General features: G+C 44.3%; 1 protein-coding gene across 2 annotated transcripts in view; it reads right to left on the reverse strand.

Moving 5' to 3' along the window:
* Positions 1-17,046, reverse strand: part of LOC124011088 (phospholipid-transporting ATPase ABCA1-like) — a 45,779-nt gene that overhangs the window by 9,372 nt on the left and 19,361 nt on the right. For both annotated transcript variants that reach the window (XM_046324084.1, XM_046324085.1), the window contains 16 exons: positions 16,826-16,947; positions 15,582-15,779; positions 12,492-12,581; positions 8,588-8,831; positions 8,332-8,471; positions 8,073-8,189; positions 6,226-6,420; positions 5,545-5,750; positions 5,183-5,359; positions 4,833-5,055; positions 4,387-4,608; positions 3,946-4,150; positions 3,692-3,805; positions 3,332-3,506; positions 3,073-3,204; positions 2,658-2,935 (listed from right to left, as the gene is read on the reverse strand). In XM_046324084.1, the coding sequence (XP_046180040.1) occupies positions 2,658-2,935; positions 3,073-3,204; positions 3,332-3,506; positions 3,692-3,805; positions 3,946-4,150; positions 4,387-4,608; positions 4,833-5,055; positions 5,183-5,359; positions 5,545-5,750; positions 6,226-6,420; positions 8,073-8,189; positions 8,332-8,471; positions 8,588-8,831; positions 12,492-12,581; positions 15,582-15,779; positions 16,826-16,947 (2,838 nt within the window). The remainder of the gene's footprint in view (positions 1-2,657; positions 2,936-3,072; positions 3,205-3,331; positions 3,507-3,691; positions 3,806-3,945; positions 4,151-4,386; positions 4,609-4,832; positions 5,056-5,182; positions 5,360-5,544; positions 5,751-6,225; positions 6,421-8,072; positions 8,190-8,331; positions 8,472-8,587; positions 8,832-12,491; positions 12,582-15,581; positions 15,780-16,825; positions 16,948-17,046) is intronic.

Consider the following 17,046-nt stretch of genomic DNA (forward strand, 5'->3'; position numbering starts at 1 on the left):
CAAAATATTGTCTGTGAGTACAACAGAACTGATATTGCAGGCGAAAACCTGAGGAAAATCCAATCAGGAAGTGCCTCTTATTTTGAAACCTCTCTGTTCCTATGCATGCCTGTCCTCCATTTAAAGCGATATCAACCAGATTCCTTTTTTCTATGGCTTCCCTAAGGTGTCAACAGTCTTTAGACATAGTTGCAGGCTTTTATTTTGAAAAATGAGCAAGAAAGATCACATTGTGCAAGTGGATAGGTGGGGGCTCTCAGAGTGAGTTTTGCGCAACAGAGTAAAGTGGCTATTGTTTCTCCTGGTCCCATTGAAAAACCTACACTCACGGTTGATATATTATCGAATATATATTTTAAAAACAACCTGAGGATTGATTATAAAAAAAGTTTGACATGTTTCTGTGGACATTATGGATATTATTTGGAATTTTCATCTGCGTTGTCATGACCTCTCTTTCCTGTGGATTTCTGAACATAACGCGACAAACAAACGGAGGTATTTGGATATAAAAATAAGCTTTATGGAACAAAAGGAAAATTTGCTGTGTAAGTGGGAGTCTCGTGAGTGAAAACATCTGAAGATCATCAAAGGTAAACGATTCATTTGATTGCTTTTCTGATTTTTGTGACCTAGCTACTTAATGCTTAGTGTACAAAATGTTTTGTTATGCTATCGATAAAATTACAAACGCTTGGATTGCTTTCGCTGTAAAGCATCATTTCAAAATCTGAGACGGCAGGTGGATTAACAAAAGGCTAAACTGTGTTTTGCAATATTGCACTTGTGATTTCATGAATATTAATATTTTTTTGTATTATTATTTGACTGTGGCGCTATGCTATTCAGCAGTTGCTGATGACAATTATCCCGCTTAAGGGATGGGTAGTGTCAAGAAGTTAAGCATACAGTGCCTTGCGAAAGTTTTCGGCCCCCTTGAACTTTGCGACCTTTTGCCACATTTCAGGCTTCAAACATAAAGATATAAAACTGTATTTTTTTGTGAACAATCAACAACAAGTGGGACACAATCATGAAGTGGAACGACATTTATTGGATATTTCAAACTTTTTTAACAAATCAAAAACTGAAAAATTGGGCGTGCAAAATTATTCAGCCCCTTTACTTTCAGTGCAGCAAACTCTCTCCAGAAGTTCAGTGAGGATCTCTGAATGATCCAATGTTGACCTAAATGACTAATGATGATAAATACAATCCACCTGTGTGTAATCAAGTCTCCGTATAAATGCACCTGCACTGTGATAGTCTCAGAGGTCCGTTAAAAGCGCAGAGAGCATCATGAAGAACAAGGAAGAACAAGTATGCCACAAGCCACCTGGGAGACACACCAAACATGTGGAAGAAGGTGCTCTGGTCAGATGAAACCAAAATTGAACTTTTTGGCAACAATGCAAAACGTTATGTTTGGCGTAAAAGCAACACCCTGAACACACCATCCCCACTGTCAAACATGGTGGTGGCAGCATCATGGTTTGGGCCTGCTTTTCTTCAGCAGGGACAGGGAAGATGGTTAAAATTGATGGGAAGATGGATGGAGCCAAATACAGGACCATTCTGGAAGAAAACCTGATGAACCTGAGAACAATCGACTGGAAAATGCCTGGGTGCTTTTCAAGATTGGCGGAGAGAGTGTGTGGACGTCGGCGGCCTACTGCGTCGACAGGTTTTACAAATTCATTTGTGGCTTGTTTTTCTTGTCTTTTTCTGTTTCGCAGAGTTCGTGATCGTCGACAGGTGGACAGCGACCTTGAAGAGGACCAAGAGGACCTTGGTGGAACAAACTCCCTCACGACACCAGGACAGCGGAGTCAATCACCACCTTCCGGAGACACCTGAAACCCCACCTCTTTAAGGAATACCTAGGATAGGATAAAGTAATCCTTCTCACCCCCCCTCCCCCCCCTTAAAATATTTAGATGCACTATTGTAAAGTGGTTGTTCCACTGGATGTCATAAGGTGAATGCACCAATTTGTAAGTCGCTCTGGATAAGAGCGTCTGCTAAATGACTTAAATGTTAAATGTTAAATGTTAAAACCTGATGGAGTCTGCAAAAGACCTGAGACTGGGATGGAGATTTGTCTTCCAACAAGACAATGATCCAAAACATAAAGCAAAATCTACAATGGAATGGTTCAAAAATAAACATATCCAGGTGTTAGAATGGCCAAGTCAAAGTCCAGACCTGAATCCAATCGAGAATCTGTGGAAAGAACTGAAAACTGCTGTTCACAAATGCTCTCCATCCAACCTCACTGAGCTCTAGCTGTTTGGCAAGGAGGAATGGGAAAACATTTCAGTCTCTCGATGTGCAAAACTGATAGAGACATACCCCAAGCGACTTACAGCTGTAATCGCAGCAAAAGGTGGCGCTACAAAGTATTAACTTAAGGGGGCTGAATAATTTTGCACGCCCAATTTTTCAGTTTTTGATTTGTTAAAAAAGTTTGAAATATCCAATAAATGTCGTTCCACTTCATGATTGTGTCCCACTTGTTGATTCTTCACAAAAAAATACAGTTTTATATCTTTACGTTTGAAGCCTGAAATGTGCCAAAAGGTCGCAAAGTTCAAGGGGGCCGAATACTTTCGCAAGGCACTGTAGATGCTAAAAATAGGTAAGGATTTAGTGGTTACCTTGACGATAATGGAGCAAGAGATCCCAGATGCCCCGACGGGCGTAGGGGTCGACCCCAGCGGTGGGCTCGTCCAGAATCACAACCTTTGACCCCCCGACGAAGGCCAGAGCCACAGAGAGCTTCCTCTGCATCCCTCCGGACAGTGTGCTGGTCTTGGAAGTGCGTTTGTTCAGCAGGCCAGTGTCTATCAGGATCTGTTCGATCTCAGACTTCACCTGTTCCTCAGATAGACCCTTCAGACGAGCGTAAAACCAGATGTGCTCCTCGACGGTCAGCCTGGTCAAAGCCCAAAACAACCACACAACAACTACTCATAAGAAAACAATGTAACTATTTACTTCAATGCTTTTGGTCATTTAGAATGAACTTTCTGTAACAACTGGTGGTTAATATCATGGACTGGGAACACTTACATGCTGAAGAGAACGTTGTGCTGTGGACAAACGCCCAGACTCTGTCGAATAGCGCTCAGCTCCGATCGGATGTCTTTGCCCAAGATGTAAGCAGTGCCAGAGGTAGGTGGAAACAGTCCCGTTAGAATCGACCTGGATCAGACAAAGGTGCAAATATTAGATTACTCCATTACAATTGTATCAACTTAACATTCAACTCAATTATACGTGTATGGGTTTTTGTTCACAGATGAAACTACTTGTGCGTTATTGCTCTTACATGGTGGTGGTTTTCCCTGCTCCGTTGTGGCCCAAGAAAGAGGTGATCTGTCCCTCGTAGAAGCCCAGAGTCAGCCCGTCCACAGCCAGCTTCTTCCCGTGCGGGTACACCTTGACTAGGTTCTCTATGAAGACGCCAGGTTTCAGGTGGGCTGGCTCTTCTTCTATACAGACAGCTGGAGATACAACACAATGTCCATCGAATGGGGTACATTGACCATCCCGTTTTCCTTTCCTTGAAAACACACACAACTACTCAAATGAATTGGCTCTCACAACTGCACCACATTTTTTGCCGGATCTATATCGCCACCTTGTGGATACTTAGTTGCTCTGCATCAGCGTTAAATCTGGGTTTTACCTTCACAGTTCCTTCTCTTGTTCTGACTGAAGTCAGTCTTCCTGTTGTCTCCTTCTCCAAACCAGTAGGACTTGGTGAAAAGGAAGTACCAGGGCCTGGGAATACCATATTGACCTGAAGGAGACCACAATAAACACATACATTTAGACAACGCTGACAACAAAACAATGCAACACAAAACAAAACAATACAAATGGAAATGTCCTCAACAAAAGCCCATCAAAATGGGAACCGTTCAGTTCACGGACACCTACCGGGGAAGACGGACTCGATGTACCAGGTCATCACCATGTAGAGGAAGGAGTCAAAGTACATCATGAAGATGGCGGTGGTCAGGCTGAAGTCGTCCTCTTCCATGGGGCTTTTGAACAGGTTGTTCCATTGGATGCCGATGCCCTGCTCTTCGAACAGGGCAAAGTACTCACAGCCAAAGCCAAAGGCCACCGGGGACAGCAGGCTCTGTAGAGGGAGAGAAAGAGAGAGGAGAGAGAGGGGTTTAACATCACATGCAACACCAATGCCAATAAGATGCTGAGCCTGAAGCCCAAAAAGTCAGTGATGTGTCAAAAGAAGAAAAAAAAGCTTCCCTATTTGTAGTGACACCGTACTTCTTAATGACAGCGGCTCCTCTCATAAAATGTCACGTGGACAAGCACCAATTCAAAAACTCGACGAGCTATAAAAGCATGACTCACAGCCACTATTTTTGCCCCAAAGCCCACGTAGTCCTGCCAGGCCACACAGAGGACGTAGGGCAGGTAGAGGGTGAAATAGATGATACCCCCGCAGGCCGCCGCCAGGTTGGCACGGGCAAACATGGTGCTGATGAGGAAGCACTGCATGATGGTTACCACGGCGAAGGAACCCAGGAACAGGAAGATGACACCGGGGTCACTGTAGGGCAGCAGGTTCCCCATCTGATAGTAGGAGAGCGAGAAGAGGATGCTCAATGGTTAGTTCATAGTTGGGACGAGCGTGGTACAATTATCGCGAGAGAAAGTTCGCTGTCTGATCGAGTCAAGGCTCACGTCAACATGAAATATCGATGAAAGCCATTATCACTGAAACATTGCGGTACGGACATCAGTGAAATAGTGCAATACAAAACATTGTCTTCATGCTGAAACCTGGTACGCAGCACCTTGAGCAGCACCACCAGCAGACTGGCGGAGATGAGCAGGGGGATGAGGCTGCTGATGAACCAGCTGAACCACAGGATGCCGTTGTCCAATCCCATGATCCTCATGGTCTCCTTGAGCCTCGCCTCCTTCTCGTAAACCACGCTCTTGATGATGATGGCCACAGAGTACATCCAGGCCAGGGTCATGAAGAGGGGCATGGAGCGACTCATCACCCGCAGGAAGCTGGTCAAAGGAGGAAATGGAAGCCATTTTGAAGCCTTGCAGTTAAGCTTGTGGTATGCTGCCGCTCAAGACCGACTCCAGGTCTTAAGGCAGCGAATAAGGTCAAATCCTGCTCGGTGTGACTCACATGTCGTCCACGTAGCAGGGGTAGGGCATCTGTTGAATGTAGACTCCCGTCTTCTCCTTGGCGCCAGTCACTACCGTGATGATGCTGTGTTCGATGATGTCTTGGAGGTAAGAGAAGCCACCCCAGATGTAGCGCAGGTCCTCAAAGGGGTCGGCACGAGGACCGGGGTCCCAATATCTGTAAAGAGAGTGCAAAAGCAATGTTCACATCAAATTCTTATTTTACCAACAAAACAAACAAAAAAAAACGTTGAAAGTCCACAACAAACAAAGTGAATGTTCAAAATGGACCCAACGGCACAGACATAAAACACTGTCCAATACATGTAGGAGGTAGATTGGGAAGCTGTGAATCAACATTACCCGTCTTTGATCTTGTTGGTGCGCTCCACATTATCAATGTCCATGCGAATCTTGTAGTTGACAATGGCCGGCAGTTCAGAGCTGTTTGCCTCAATGTCGGGAAACACGATCCCCGCCCAGAACTTCCTATCGTCCAGCAGTGCCATGGATTTGTTGACCATCCTTTCCTCATTGGCCACAGGCTCCATCTTATCCAGGTTTACACACTGTAAACAAACAAACACATCCATTAAAGGCCTATCCTCATCTGGTCTTGGCCAGGACTACTGAGTGTGATGTTTTCTATTGAAGCAGATCCATTCACATGCTGAAAGGAGAGATGGGGAAGCTTTAAATGGAGAGTTCGTCAAGTTCATAGCTAACTGGTCCAACTGTGTTTTTATTTGTAATTTCCCTTTGTCCCAACCTCTTCCTCTGTATAAAGTAAAATGGCTGCCACTGACTACTGTTTCCTCAGAGAGGGCTATGACTGGAAAACCTTCAGAACCAAAGCTCTGGTCCAGTTTCACTTGATGCAAAAGTATGTATTGCAGAACGTGCTGAATAGTGATATCACTAGAAAGGGGGAAAACAATTCTGGGACTGAGAGAGTTGACTAAGAGATACAGACAGACGAAGAAGATACAGACAAAGACGGAGACAAACGGACAGACATACAGGCGAAGAAAGTGAGACACTGACCTCCATGAAGCGGGAAATGCTCATGATGGCCTGGTCCGTCTCGTTGAAGACTTCCCTCCAGGTGAAGGCGTTGCCGTGGGGACGTGTGTCCTCTGAATGTTTGGTCAGGAAGTTGGAGACATCCTCCACGGTCCACTCTGTGCCCGCCAGTTGGGAGGTGAAGAACCTGGCGGTGCCATTGTTCTTCAGTAGGGTCTGGGAGAGAGGGAGGAAGAGCAGGAAAGTAGCCGTGAGTAGCTGAGGACTTTGTGGCACTGTCCCGCATCCCTCCACAAGATGCCAGTGTTGACCATCTGAAAGGGCTGCTTACCACCACGTTGCTTTATAATCATGTATTTTCTTGTTTTGCTATGTTACTGTGTCATGTCCTGGGTGTGTCTCTGAGTTGCTATGTACTGATGCCATTCCAAAATAATTTCAAAGGTGCCCTACAAGGGTACAAGAGGACCTTCAAAAAGTATTCACACCCCTTGACTTTTTCCACGTTACACCTGAATTTAAAATATATTACATTGAGATGTTGTGTCACTGGCAAATGTGAAAATCTGTACTTTCTTGAGTCAATAAGTATTCAACCCCATTGTTATGGCAAACCTAAATAAGTTCAGGAGTAAAAATGTACCAAACAAATCCCATAATAAATTGCATGGTCTCACTTTGTGTGCAATTATTCTGTTTAACATGATTTTTAAATGACTGCCTCATCTCTGTACCCCACACATACAATTATCTGTAAGGTTCCTCAGTCGAGCAGTGAATTTCAAACACAGATTCAACCACAAAGACCAGGGAGGTTTATCAATGCCTCGCAAAGGGCGCCTATTGGTAACTGGGTAAAAAAAAAAGAAGCAGACATTGAATATCCCTTTGAGCATGGTGAACCGGTACAATGTGCGGGGGCACCGGTTGGTTGAGGTAATTGAGGTAATATGTACATGTAGGTAGAGTTATTAAAGTGACTATGCATAGATAATAACAGAAAGTAGCAGCAGTGTAAAAGGGGTAGGGGTAATGCAATTAGTCTCGGTAGCCATTTGATGAGATGTTCAGGAGTCTTATGGCTTGGGGGTAGAAGCTGTTTAGAAGTTTCTTGGACCTAGACATGGCGCTCTGGTACTGCTTGCTGTGCGGTAGCAGAGCAATTTATAGGACATTTCTCAGACACCGCCTGGTATAGAGGTCCTGTATGGCAGGAAGCTTGGCCCTATGCCAAATCTTTTCAGTCTCCTGAGGGGGAATAGGTTTTGTCGTGCCCTCTTGACAACTGTCTTGTTGTGCTTGGACCATGTTAGTTTGTTGGTGATGTGGACACCAAGAAACTTGAAGCTCTCAACCTGCTCCACTACAGCCCCGTCGATGAGAATGGGGGTGTGCTCGGTCCTTGAGTATACCAAACATTAGGAATCCCCCCCCCCTTTGCCCTCAGAACAGCCTCAATTTGTCTGGGGGTTTTCACTCCTCCTTTGTACTTGATTGATGAATTAAGGTCATTAGTTTTAAAAAACTCCCCTCACCTGGTTGTCTAGGTCTTATTAACACTAGGCCCTCCATGGAATTAGTTTGACACCCCTGGTCTTGCCTATTCACCCTCTGAATGGCACACACACACAATCCATGTTTCAATTGTCTCAAGGCTTAAAAATCCTTCTTTGACCCCTGTCTCCTCCCCTACATCTACACTGATTGAAGTGGATTTAACAAGTGACATCAGTAAGGGATCATAGCTTTCACCTGGACTCACCTGGTCAGTCTATGTCATGGAAAAGAGCAGGTGTCCCTAATGTTTTGTACACTCAGTGTAAGTGTGATGTTGGCTGTAGTAGAGACAACAGATAAGTCAGACATACCCTTACTAGGTCCATCTGTTCGCTACTCTCCATGAAGCCCCAGACCTTGGGCCTCACCTCCTCCCACATGCCCCCCAGCTCTCTGAGGACCCCCAGCTCCTGGAACGTTCTGTTCACCTGCGGAAGAGGGCGGGAGTGGGGCAGTTAGTGTTCCGCTTAAGACAAGCTAAAGCAAAACTACCACTTAACGCCGGAATTAACTCTGGATGAAGTGCAGGAATATGCTGTAGCTAAGTTGTATAATTGTACTGATACCCACCTCGTGGATGATCTTCTGTGTGGCGGGAGTGGCAGGGGTGTACAGGATCTTGCCCATGAGCAGAGGCTTCAGGGCCTGCCAGATCATCCTGGATACGGGGCTGGACTCCATGTTCCTCATCATCGCGTTGCAGTATGGAGCTGCAGGGGTCACAGAAGGAACAATGACGTCCAGTCTAGACCAGGATGTCACAACAATCCTCGAAACAGTTTTGGACAATCAGGGAATAGGTCACCACGAAGAAGAAGTTGCTTACTGGATGCGTTGTCGTAGGCAGAGATAGGTTCCTCCCCGTCGGTTGTGTTGTGGTTGCCGAACAGGGCCTTGTAGTTGCTGTCCTCGTACCAGTTGAGGGACTTGATCTTTAGTCCGCCGCCCTCGGGGTGGCCGCAGACGATGCGCGACACGGCCTGGTACATGTGGCTGGGGGAGGACGTGGCGTTCTCCGTGAGGAAGATGATCTCGTTACGCAGGTCGCTCCAACTCTTCATGCTGGCCAGCTAATTTGGATACAAGGGGTTATGATGTTAGCAAATGGGGTCAGGGAGTCATCTTGTAGGATGCAGATGGGACCGTGGCCTGGATTTCGAGCAGTTCATTGCGATTCGAGACCAGCTTGTTGACATGGATACATATTGTTATGAAGCAACTTGTCAACGTGATGGAATTACTTCCTGTATGTGGACAGATGGATACTTTAGGCTTCGCCTTCTACCTATGACCTCAACACAGCCATGCAAAAACCATCATAAATCACCCCCTCGTCTATTAATGCTTTATTGATCTATTATTGTCACACCCTGACCATAGTTTGCTTTGTATGTTTCTATGTTTTGGTTGGTCAGGGTGTGATCTGAGTGGGCATTCTATGTTGGATGTCTTGTTTGTTTATTTCTATGTCTGGCCTGATATGGTTCTCAATCAGAGGCAGGTGTTAGTCATTGTCTCTGATTGGGAACCATATTTAGGTAGCCTGGGTTTCACTGTGTGTTTGTGGGTGATTGTTCCTGTCTCTGTGTTTTGCACCAGATAGGACTGTTTTAGGTTTTCCCACGTTTGTTGTTTTGTTAGTTTATTCTGGTACAGTTTCTTTATTAAAGTACAATGAATAACAACCACGCTGCATTTTGGTCCGCCTCTACTTCACCTAAAGAAAACCGTTACAATTATGCTATTGGCAACCTTGTTTCTTAGTTCGGCTTACCAGAGCATTTTACAACAACTTGTGTTTCTGGTCACAATTTGATTTTGATACCGGATTATACAAAGGGAGAGACTCTGAGCAGACTAGGAGCATTGAAAACACAACAACAGATCTCACAAGAAGCCTGAAAAGCTTGTGTGCTAACTGTCCTAATTCCCCGTAACGCTCAACACCTTGTAACAACATTAACACAATGCAGTACTAACAAATGTACACTCTTATGTCTGCACAGAAAAGCTAGAATCTTTTGTGGCAGATTTGCCATTCTACGTTTGCCCTCTTCTCTCTCACTCTATTTCTATCCTTATTTTTCTCTCTCTCTAACACAGGTATCCTCACCCAGCATTAGGAAACAAGGAAAGTCAGGATTAAGAGAACCCAGTAAGTGCTTGAGGGAAAGATGACTCTCGGTCATTCATCACTGAGGCAGAGGAGGAGAGAGGTGTTACCGACTGGCGACTCTCCCAGAGTCTAGTTGACAATGTGGTTACATACATGCCAGTCAGGCCCTTCCATCCCCTCCCCTTCCCTCCTTCCCTCCTCTGACTCGGCCCAGCCACATCAGCAAGAAGGTAGTCACATGCTTCCAATTTAGCCCGGGCAACACACCGGGAATGGTGTGTGTGTGTGTGTGTGTGTGTGTGTGTGTGTGTGTGTGTGTGTGTGTGTGCGTGTGTGTGTGTGTGTGCGTGCGTGCGTGCGCGCGTGCGTGTACACGCAAGAGATGCGGGGGAAACAGCTGTACACACTGAACTCTCACACAAACAGTCATAACCAAATGACAGCAGCTCTGGACCCCTCTAGAGGTGTCTGTGGGGGGTTGGTTAAGGTAGGAGGGGCCATACCCCAACATAACCCCAGGGTAATGTGCCAAACCAGGACAGGTCATATTTAGTGGCTCAGAGTTTCTTGACATCTTCAGATACATTGTTGGGCTTAGCAGGGGACAAAGAACAACAAAGTGTGTGTCTACAGAGTGCTGGGGTTGTTTTAGAAACACTTAAGTGTAATTGCCCTAAAGACTGTACACCATACTTTAGTTTAGTTAAGAGCCTTCATAAATATGCATACATAGCTTATGACATGTGTATGCAGCTGCAACATACAGATGTAGGGTCTTAATTTGATCACTCTTTTGTTTCTGAGAATGTTAATTCACAGCAGGAAATGCTAAATTGTACTGTATTTTAGTTTTAAAAAGGCATATATAGTTTGTAATTTACACTTGATTTGCCCTCACAAAAAATGTATCAGCCCCTACTAAAATGTCCAGTCATTATAATCCACATAATAATTCACATTTCCTGTAGCTGCAGGATTATGTTCCTACTGAAGCAAATAATAATAAGATCCAGAATAAGATCCTGCATCTGTATTGGTTTGCAAACATAAGAATCAATGTATACTTATAGGGGTTATTCTTATTGATTGATTGAATTTAATTATTGTAAGTAAATGGTAATTCCACGATGACAGAATGATGCTGAGACTGAACATTTGACAAAAACACATTTACTTGAAGAACAGCGCAGATGCTAAGTTTGGTAACAGAATGGCGGTTTGTGCTGTTTGTGCCGTCATTCTCTTACCAAACTTTGCATCTGCACCGTTCTTCAAGCAAATGTGTTTTGGCGAAATCTTCGGTGGAAATGATTAAAAGTCGTCATTGTGCATAGAGTTGTATGGTTCGTTTAACTTTGCAATCATTGCTTTTTGTTTGGCGTACATTTTAAAGCGACACAGATCTGAGTCTTAGCATCACTCTGTTACTGTGGAATTGCCCCAAAGTATTCAAAGAGCACTGATTGGTTGAGAAAACACAGCCAACATACTTGGGTAAGGTCGAGCGAGTCTTAAAACCTCCTGGTGGTTGTCATAGGGGCATGCATTCACCTCGTAGTGTAAATCAGTCAACTTGAGTCAATTTTCCTTTGGATAATTGCTGACCAGCCCACTAACTTGTTTAGAAAGCCTTTCCTCTTTGTTCAGCTGTTCCCAGTCATCTATCTCCCAAGGGAAAAAGGATCTTTTCTATCTGGACTCAGAGACACTGGATACCTATACAGTTACTGCCAAGACACTTACAAGGGCCTTTTTCCTACCGCTGTGGAGGAGAGTGGAACTGACAAAGCAAGAAAATAGCGAGAGCACACAGCAAGAACACAGAATCGAGAAATTCTCCTGTTCAAACTGAAACATATAAATGTGTCAGACCTTCAAGTACCTGACTTCATATAAATAGGTCTAGTGCCTCCATCCCATTCTGTTTACCTTTTCACATGAGAAAAACTGTGATTATCATTACATTAGAACGTTGGTAAACAGTTGTCCTCGACATTTAGCTGTGGCTCAAATGCCTAGGGGACAATTCCAAACAAATCCAAACAAATTGGGTCAGAAGGTTATCAGTCAACAAACAGGAGGGAGTTGAAGGGGGCAGATAAACACTACATACAGTTTTAGTCCAGCCTCTACTTCCTTATGCTGTGGAACTTCAAAGAAGACCAGATGCAAGAAGTACAGTAAGGGGAAATGAGGTCTGGGAGGGGGGCTCTTGGCGGCCATCTTGTAATGATGGGATAAAGAAACTCCATTGATGTTTTCATCCTATACATCTACGGTTCTGTCTGTGGCCCTGCCAAGAGTAACCTGCTTCGCTGCTGATCCAAGGTAGGGGAGCTCATTATGGTCGACACAAAACAAAACATGGACAAAATACCAGGAAATGCACTTGGCTACGAGGGGGCTTATTCTGTGGGTCTCCGTCTGGTGACACATCGAACAACTGATAATGCTTCTAAATGATGAGGTTAACCTCAGTAACCGTAATGGCCAAATGTAAGACCATAACCATTGTCACTGCATAAGAGAGCCTGCTAAGAAATGAGGCAGCAGCAGCAGTAACCTTTCTAGTTGTCAGAAATGTGTTTAGTGTAGTGATGAGATTGATGCCCACCTCAATGGCCAGGGATCCCAGGCTCTCCAGAAGGTTGTCTGTAGCCTCAGCCACTTGCTGGACAGCTTCAGGGTCAGCCCTCACATCTTTCTGTAGGGGGGATGGAGCGAAGAAGTGTCAATTCGCACACAAATACAGTCGAAAAGACGAACAGCGACATTATGTTGGTTAAAAAACACCCCCACAGTCCCACACCACAGCTTCCTAACATAGTTTCACAGGAAGACCCTTTCAATAAGGGTTATACGGTATGCAGTCATTTTCCCATCGGAACAAGAAACTTAACAGCAACGTTTTGAACTGCTCTTGGAAACCCTGTGAACTGTTTTGATTTAATAGCATCTTGCATGTCTTGTCGCCTTGTTTACCATGTCTTGTTCCCTAAAGGCTACAAAAACAGTAACCATAAGGACAAAAACACACTGTTTGTTATCATATGAATAGGGAAACTGACCGCTGTGGCATGTCAAAATGAGGACAGGGATCACATAATAACACCTTGCCTGAGACTCTTCCATGTTTATCATTGTGGACAGTCATACTGTATCTGAATGACAAGGTGATACAATCCTAAGCACTGTTATATATAACAAATCACACTTCTCTGACTGATTTCCTGGATCCTTGTTCACAAGCTGTCAACACTGCACAAGATGCCCTTGATCATGCAATTTCTGACCATTGGAATTCAATCAATGGTCTACCCTCTGGGCAAAATGACCATATTGCAAGGATGTTAATGATATATTTCCCTTGCACTGGTGCTAAGGTGTCGAATTAAAAGTTACCTTTATAAACTATGACTCAGAGAGAAGTGATACTCATGAATGACTAACGTTTAAAGATTGAGGCCAAATCCTCTATTTGACGGCAGTTAGTTTTCAAACGTATCTCCAGAGTTGGGTCGACAGGCAACAACAGGCAACAACATGCCTCCACCTCCGCTTACCCCCTTCTTTCTGAGCCTCGGCTTTTCCCCGGGCCCCTACGCTTTGTTTGGTTCTCGGCACTATGCACGTCAGTGAATTAGGTCACCTGGCTCTGGTCTTCAGTGGAGAAAAACAACCATGGGAGGGGGGCTTTGTGTTGGGTCTCTGTTGTGATGAGAATTGATCCTCGCCACTATATCAACTAGTTACGAGGGAGGGGTAAGGTCCCCTTTCCAAAGTCCCTAAAGGTGTCAGCATGCTTCAGTTCGGCTGGCGCCCTTAATAGATATTTTTCACATTTTTTTTTTTTGCAATCCCCTCCCTCTCAGAGAACGTTTCTGATTTGCTGATAAAAATCAGTTCAACTCATTTGGGCCGCCCCCGCCTTGCTGGGTGGCCTCTTGGTTTCACAGCTCCTCTAGAAGCAGCAGATTTTCAGAAGGGGCCATAAAACAACTAGAGTTCTGATCAATAGGGTCTGCCCAAAGCCACGTTAATTAACTCCAGACAAATGTGAACGTAACCCATGGCTATACGACCCTGTGGCCATGTGGCAACAGAGTTCTAAATTAAAAATGTTTATTGGTAGCACAACATAACATTTTAGGAGCACCAGAAAAGCTTTTTTTATTTTTTTATTGACTGAGATCAAGTCTATATTGGGCCCATATGAATTCTAGCTACTTTTTAAGCACACGCGGAGCACTTGAAACTATTAACTCTGGAAAGACGTTGTTTAAAAGGCAAACATTTTGAAACAAATACCTGTCACTGAAATGACAAAGTAATTTGTGGAATATTATATTACTACCTTTTGTAAAAGCACTGTTTTCCTATTGAGAAGGACTATGTTGAAAAACTGTAGCATTGTCTCTTCACGAACATCAAGAGATCAGTCATTCATTCCTTTATATTGCAGTGGTCACTTTTTCTGGGTCAAAATGCAAGTCGAGATCTACTGCTCAGATTTGTTTTTAGCATGACTTAGAAAACATAAGCCTATGCAACATTAACCTATTAGAAACAGGTCTCTGCAGTAGGCTATAGGCTATAGTAGGCTATAGTAGACTATAGGCCCAATACATTATCATTGCATATTGGCTATGCTTGAATTGCCCTGCCAACGTTATTGTTCTCAGACCATTTAAAAATGAAGGTATGGTCACACCAGTAATAGATCAGTTGTTGTATTACTTGTGACTGAGGCACAGCTGAGTGATCAAACATTGAAATAATGATTTTCATTTTATTGGACTAATGGGGCCTGCATCTGAAGGTCAGTTTCAGTTTCCTTCAGCTCTGCTGAGACTGACTGTGACCAAAAAGCGGACACGGTCTTCAAGCTGATGGCAACTCGATTCTCACCACATTATTTCTGCCTCATCCACAAATTGTAGGCCTTTTGAAACACTTTGATATTCATTGAAGCTACAGTGTTGGCTGAAGCACATTTTATGGCTTCTTCATGTAATTATACAACAGGTGGGTCTAATCCTGAATGCTATTTTGTTAAAACCGCATCCCAGCCAATGTCTATTCCACACACAAATGTAAACATGAACTCACTCAGAAAAACAGCTTAGCTGTATTTGTTGACAGTCTCTGTCGTCATGGTTTAATAAAAAAAATATCACAGTGTTAACTTTGCTGTGCGCTCGATTGGCCAGCCGTGGGCCAATAGGTGCACTTCATTTGCTCTACGTGTCCGCGGAGTATGGCGCTCGACTCGGAGGCAGCGGAAGGGAAAAATGTAATCATAACTACAATTATTCTGGATGATTTTATTTGTAGTCGCACTGGTGTTCCCATATTAAAACGTCACGTTGCTCAGCAAAATATTTAGGAGCATATGCGACCTTTGAGCCCTGGGTGGCAATAACCTAGAAAATATGTGGAAAACCTCTGACAGGAGGAACATCTCTTATGTGGTGTGTAAAGTTCGTAATGGGACCGTCTGAGATCAGTGTCTCGAGGTAACTTCTACCTAAAATCAAATCAAATTGTATTGGTGGCATACACATATTTAGCAGATGTTATTGTGGGTGCAGCAAAACGCTTGTGTTCCTAGCTCCAACAGTGCAGTAACATCTAACAATACACAACCATCTAAAAAGTAAAAGAATGGAATTAAGAAATAGGCCTAGAGCCCATTTGTGCTTACCCGTATTGGTTTGAGGAAGTCCAGGTTGTTGAGGAAGTGGCTTTCTGCTTGGTTGAGCCAGGAGCCTGGGGACCGGCAGAGGATCTCCTGGACCAGACTGGACACCTCGCTGTCTGTGATGGTCACAAAGTCCTCCACACTGGTGCCGTTGCTTTTGCACATGTCCCTCAGGTGGACACCGAAGCCTTTGACCAGCACCTGGACAGGGAAGGGGAGAAGGGTCGATGGGTAATGGAGCAATGACTAAAGACAGGCAGAGAACAGTATTTCTCAAACTTCCAAAGTTGCACGTTTTTCATTCATCTAAGCAGATGTGCTCGTGCAGGGTTCGAACAAACATTTGAAACACGTAATCTTGGGGGGTACTGAAAGAACAGAATTGAGAAACACATGGGATAAGGCCGTGTGACTTTGGAGTTGCATGCATGTTGTTATCTCGGGGTTGGATACCACGGAGCAATTTTAGGACCTGAATTGTTTACATACTGTATCTAGATTCCCATTGCTTCATGTTGCTGCAGGATTGTGTGTGTAATGTGAGGGCATTGTCACTATCAAATTGTTGTAATCCATTTAGCTGAAGAATAAGGCCTAGTTGAGATTATTTCCACATAGGCCTACAGCGGGGAGGGGGGGGGGGGGGAATAGGATAGGAAAAACCAGATGGCAGTTTCTAAAACTGTGAAAGAAAACAAATATATCTTCATGTTTTTGAGGAGAGAACAAAGACAGTGGAAGATGATGTCTTGCAGTAAAAACTCTAGTGGTGAAGGCTACAGTACTAGCCCTTTGGTGTACTCCCTGCTTCATCACATTCAAACACCGCAGTAGACATCTCTACCCTCTCTCTGCCCTCTCTCTAAAGGGTTATGTCCCTGAAATAAAGGGCCACAGACTTAATTAACTCACAGGTGCTCCATCAAATCTGTAGCTCAGTTGGTAGAGCATGGCGCTTGTAACGCCAGGGTAGTGGGTTCGATCCCCGGGACCACCCATATGTAGAATGTATGCACACATGACTGTAAGTTGCTTTGGATAAAAGCGTCTGCTAAATGGCATATATTATTATTATTATATATATAAATCTAACCCAGAAACGCTACTGACCTGTTCTATATCCGCTACTGGGAATGTTCAGCAACTACTACACTGCTTCTAATACTGTTCATGATCGACTGAACTGACCGCAGTAATAGGCCTTTGCCTCATAGAACTTTGGGAGGGTGGTGTTTTTCCCCCCTTACCTTTTCCAAGTTCACGTCGGCCTCAATGATCTGGTGCACGGCGTGTTCCGAGAAGGAGGCGTTTCGCAGGAGGAAAGTGGACAGGGTCTCATTATCGTGGAGGAAATCCTTCAGCTTGAATCCTGTGGGAAACAAACACAACAACGTGTTCAAACTAGCCCTCTCCTATACCCCGACATTACTAGGTATGTGTGTGTGTGTGTGTGTGTGTGTGTGTGTGT

This window comes from Oncorhynchus gorbuscha, linkage group LG23 (assembly GCF_021184085.1).
Source record: "Oncorhynchus gorbuscha isolate QuinsamMale2020 ecotype Even-year linkage group LG23, OgorEven_v1.0, whole genome shotgun sequence".
NCBI classification, from domain to species: Eukaryota; Metazoa; Chordata; class Actinopteri; order Salmoniformes; family Salmonidae; genus Oncorhynchus; species Oncorhynchus gorbuscha.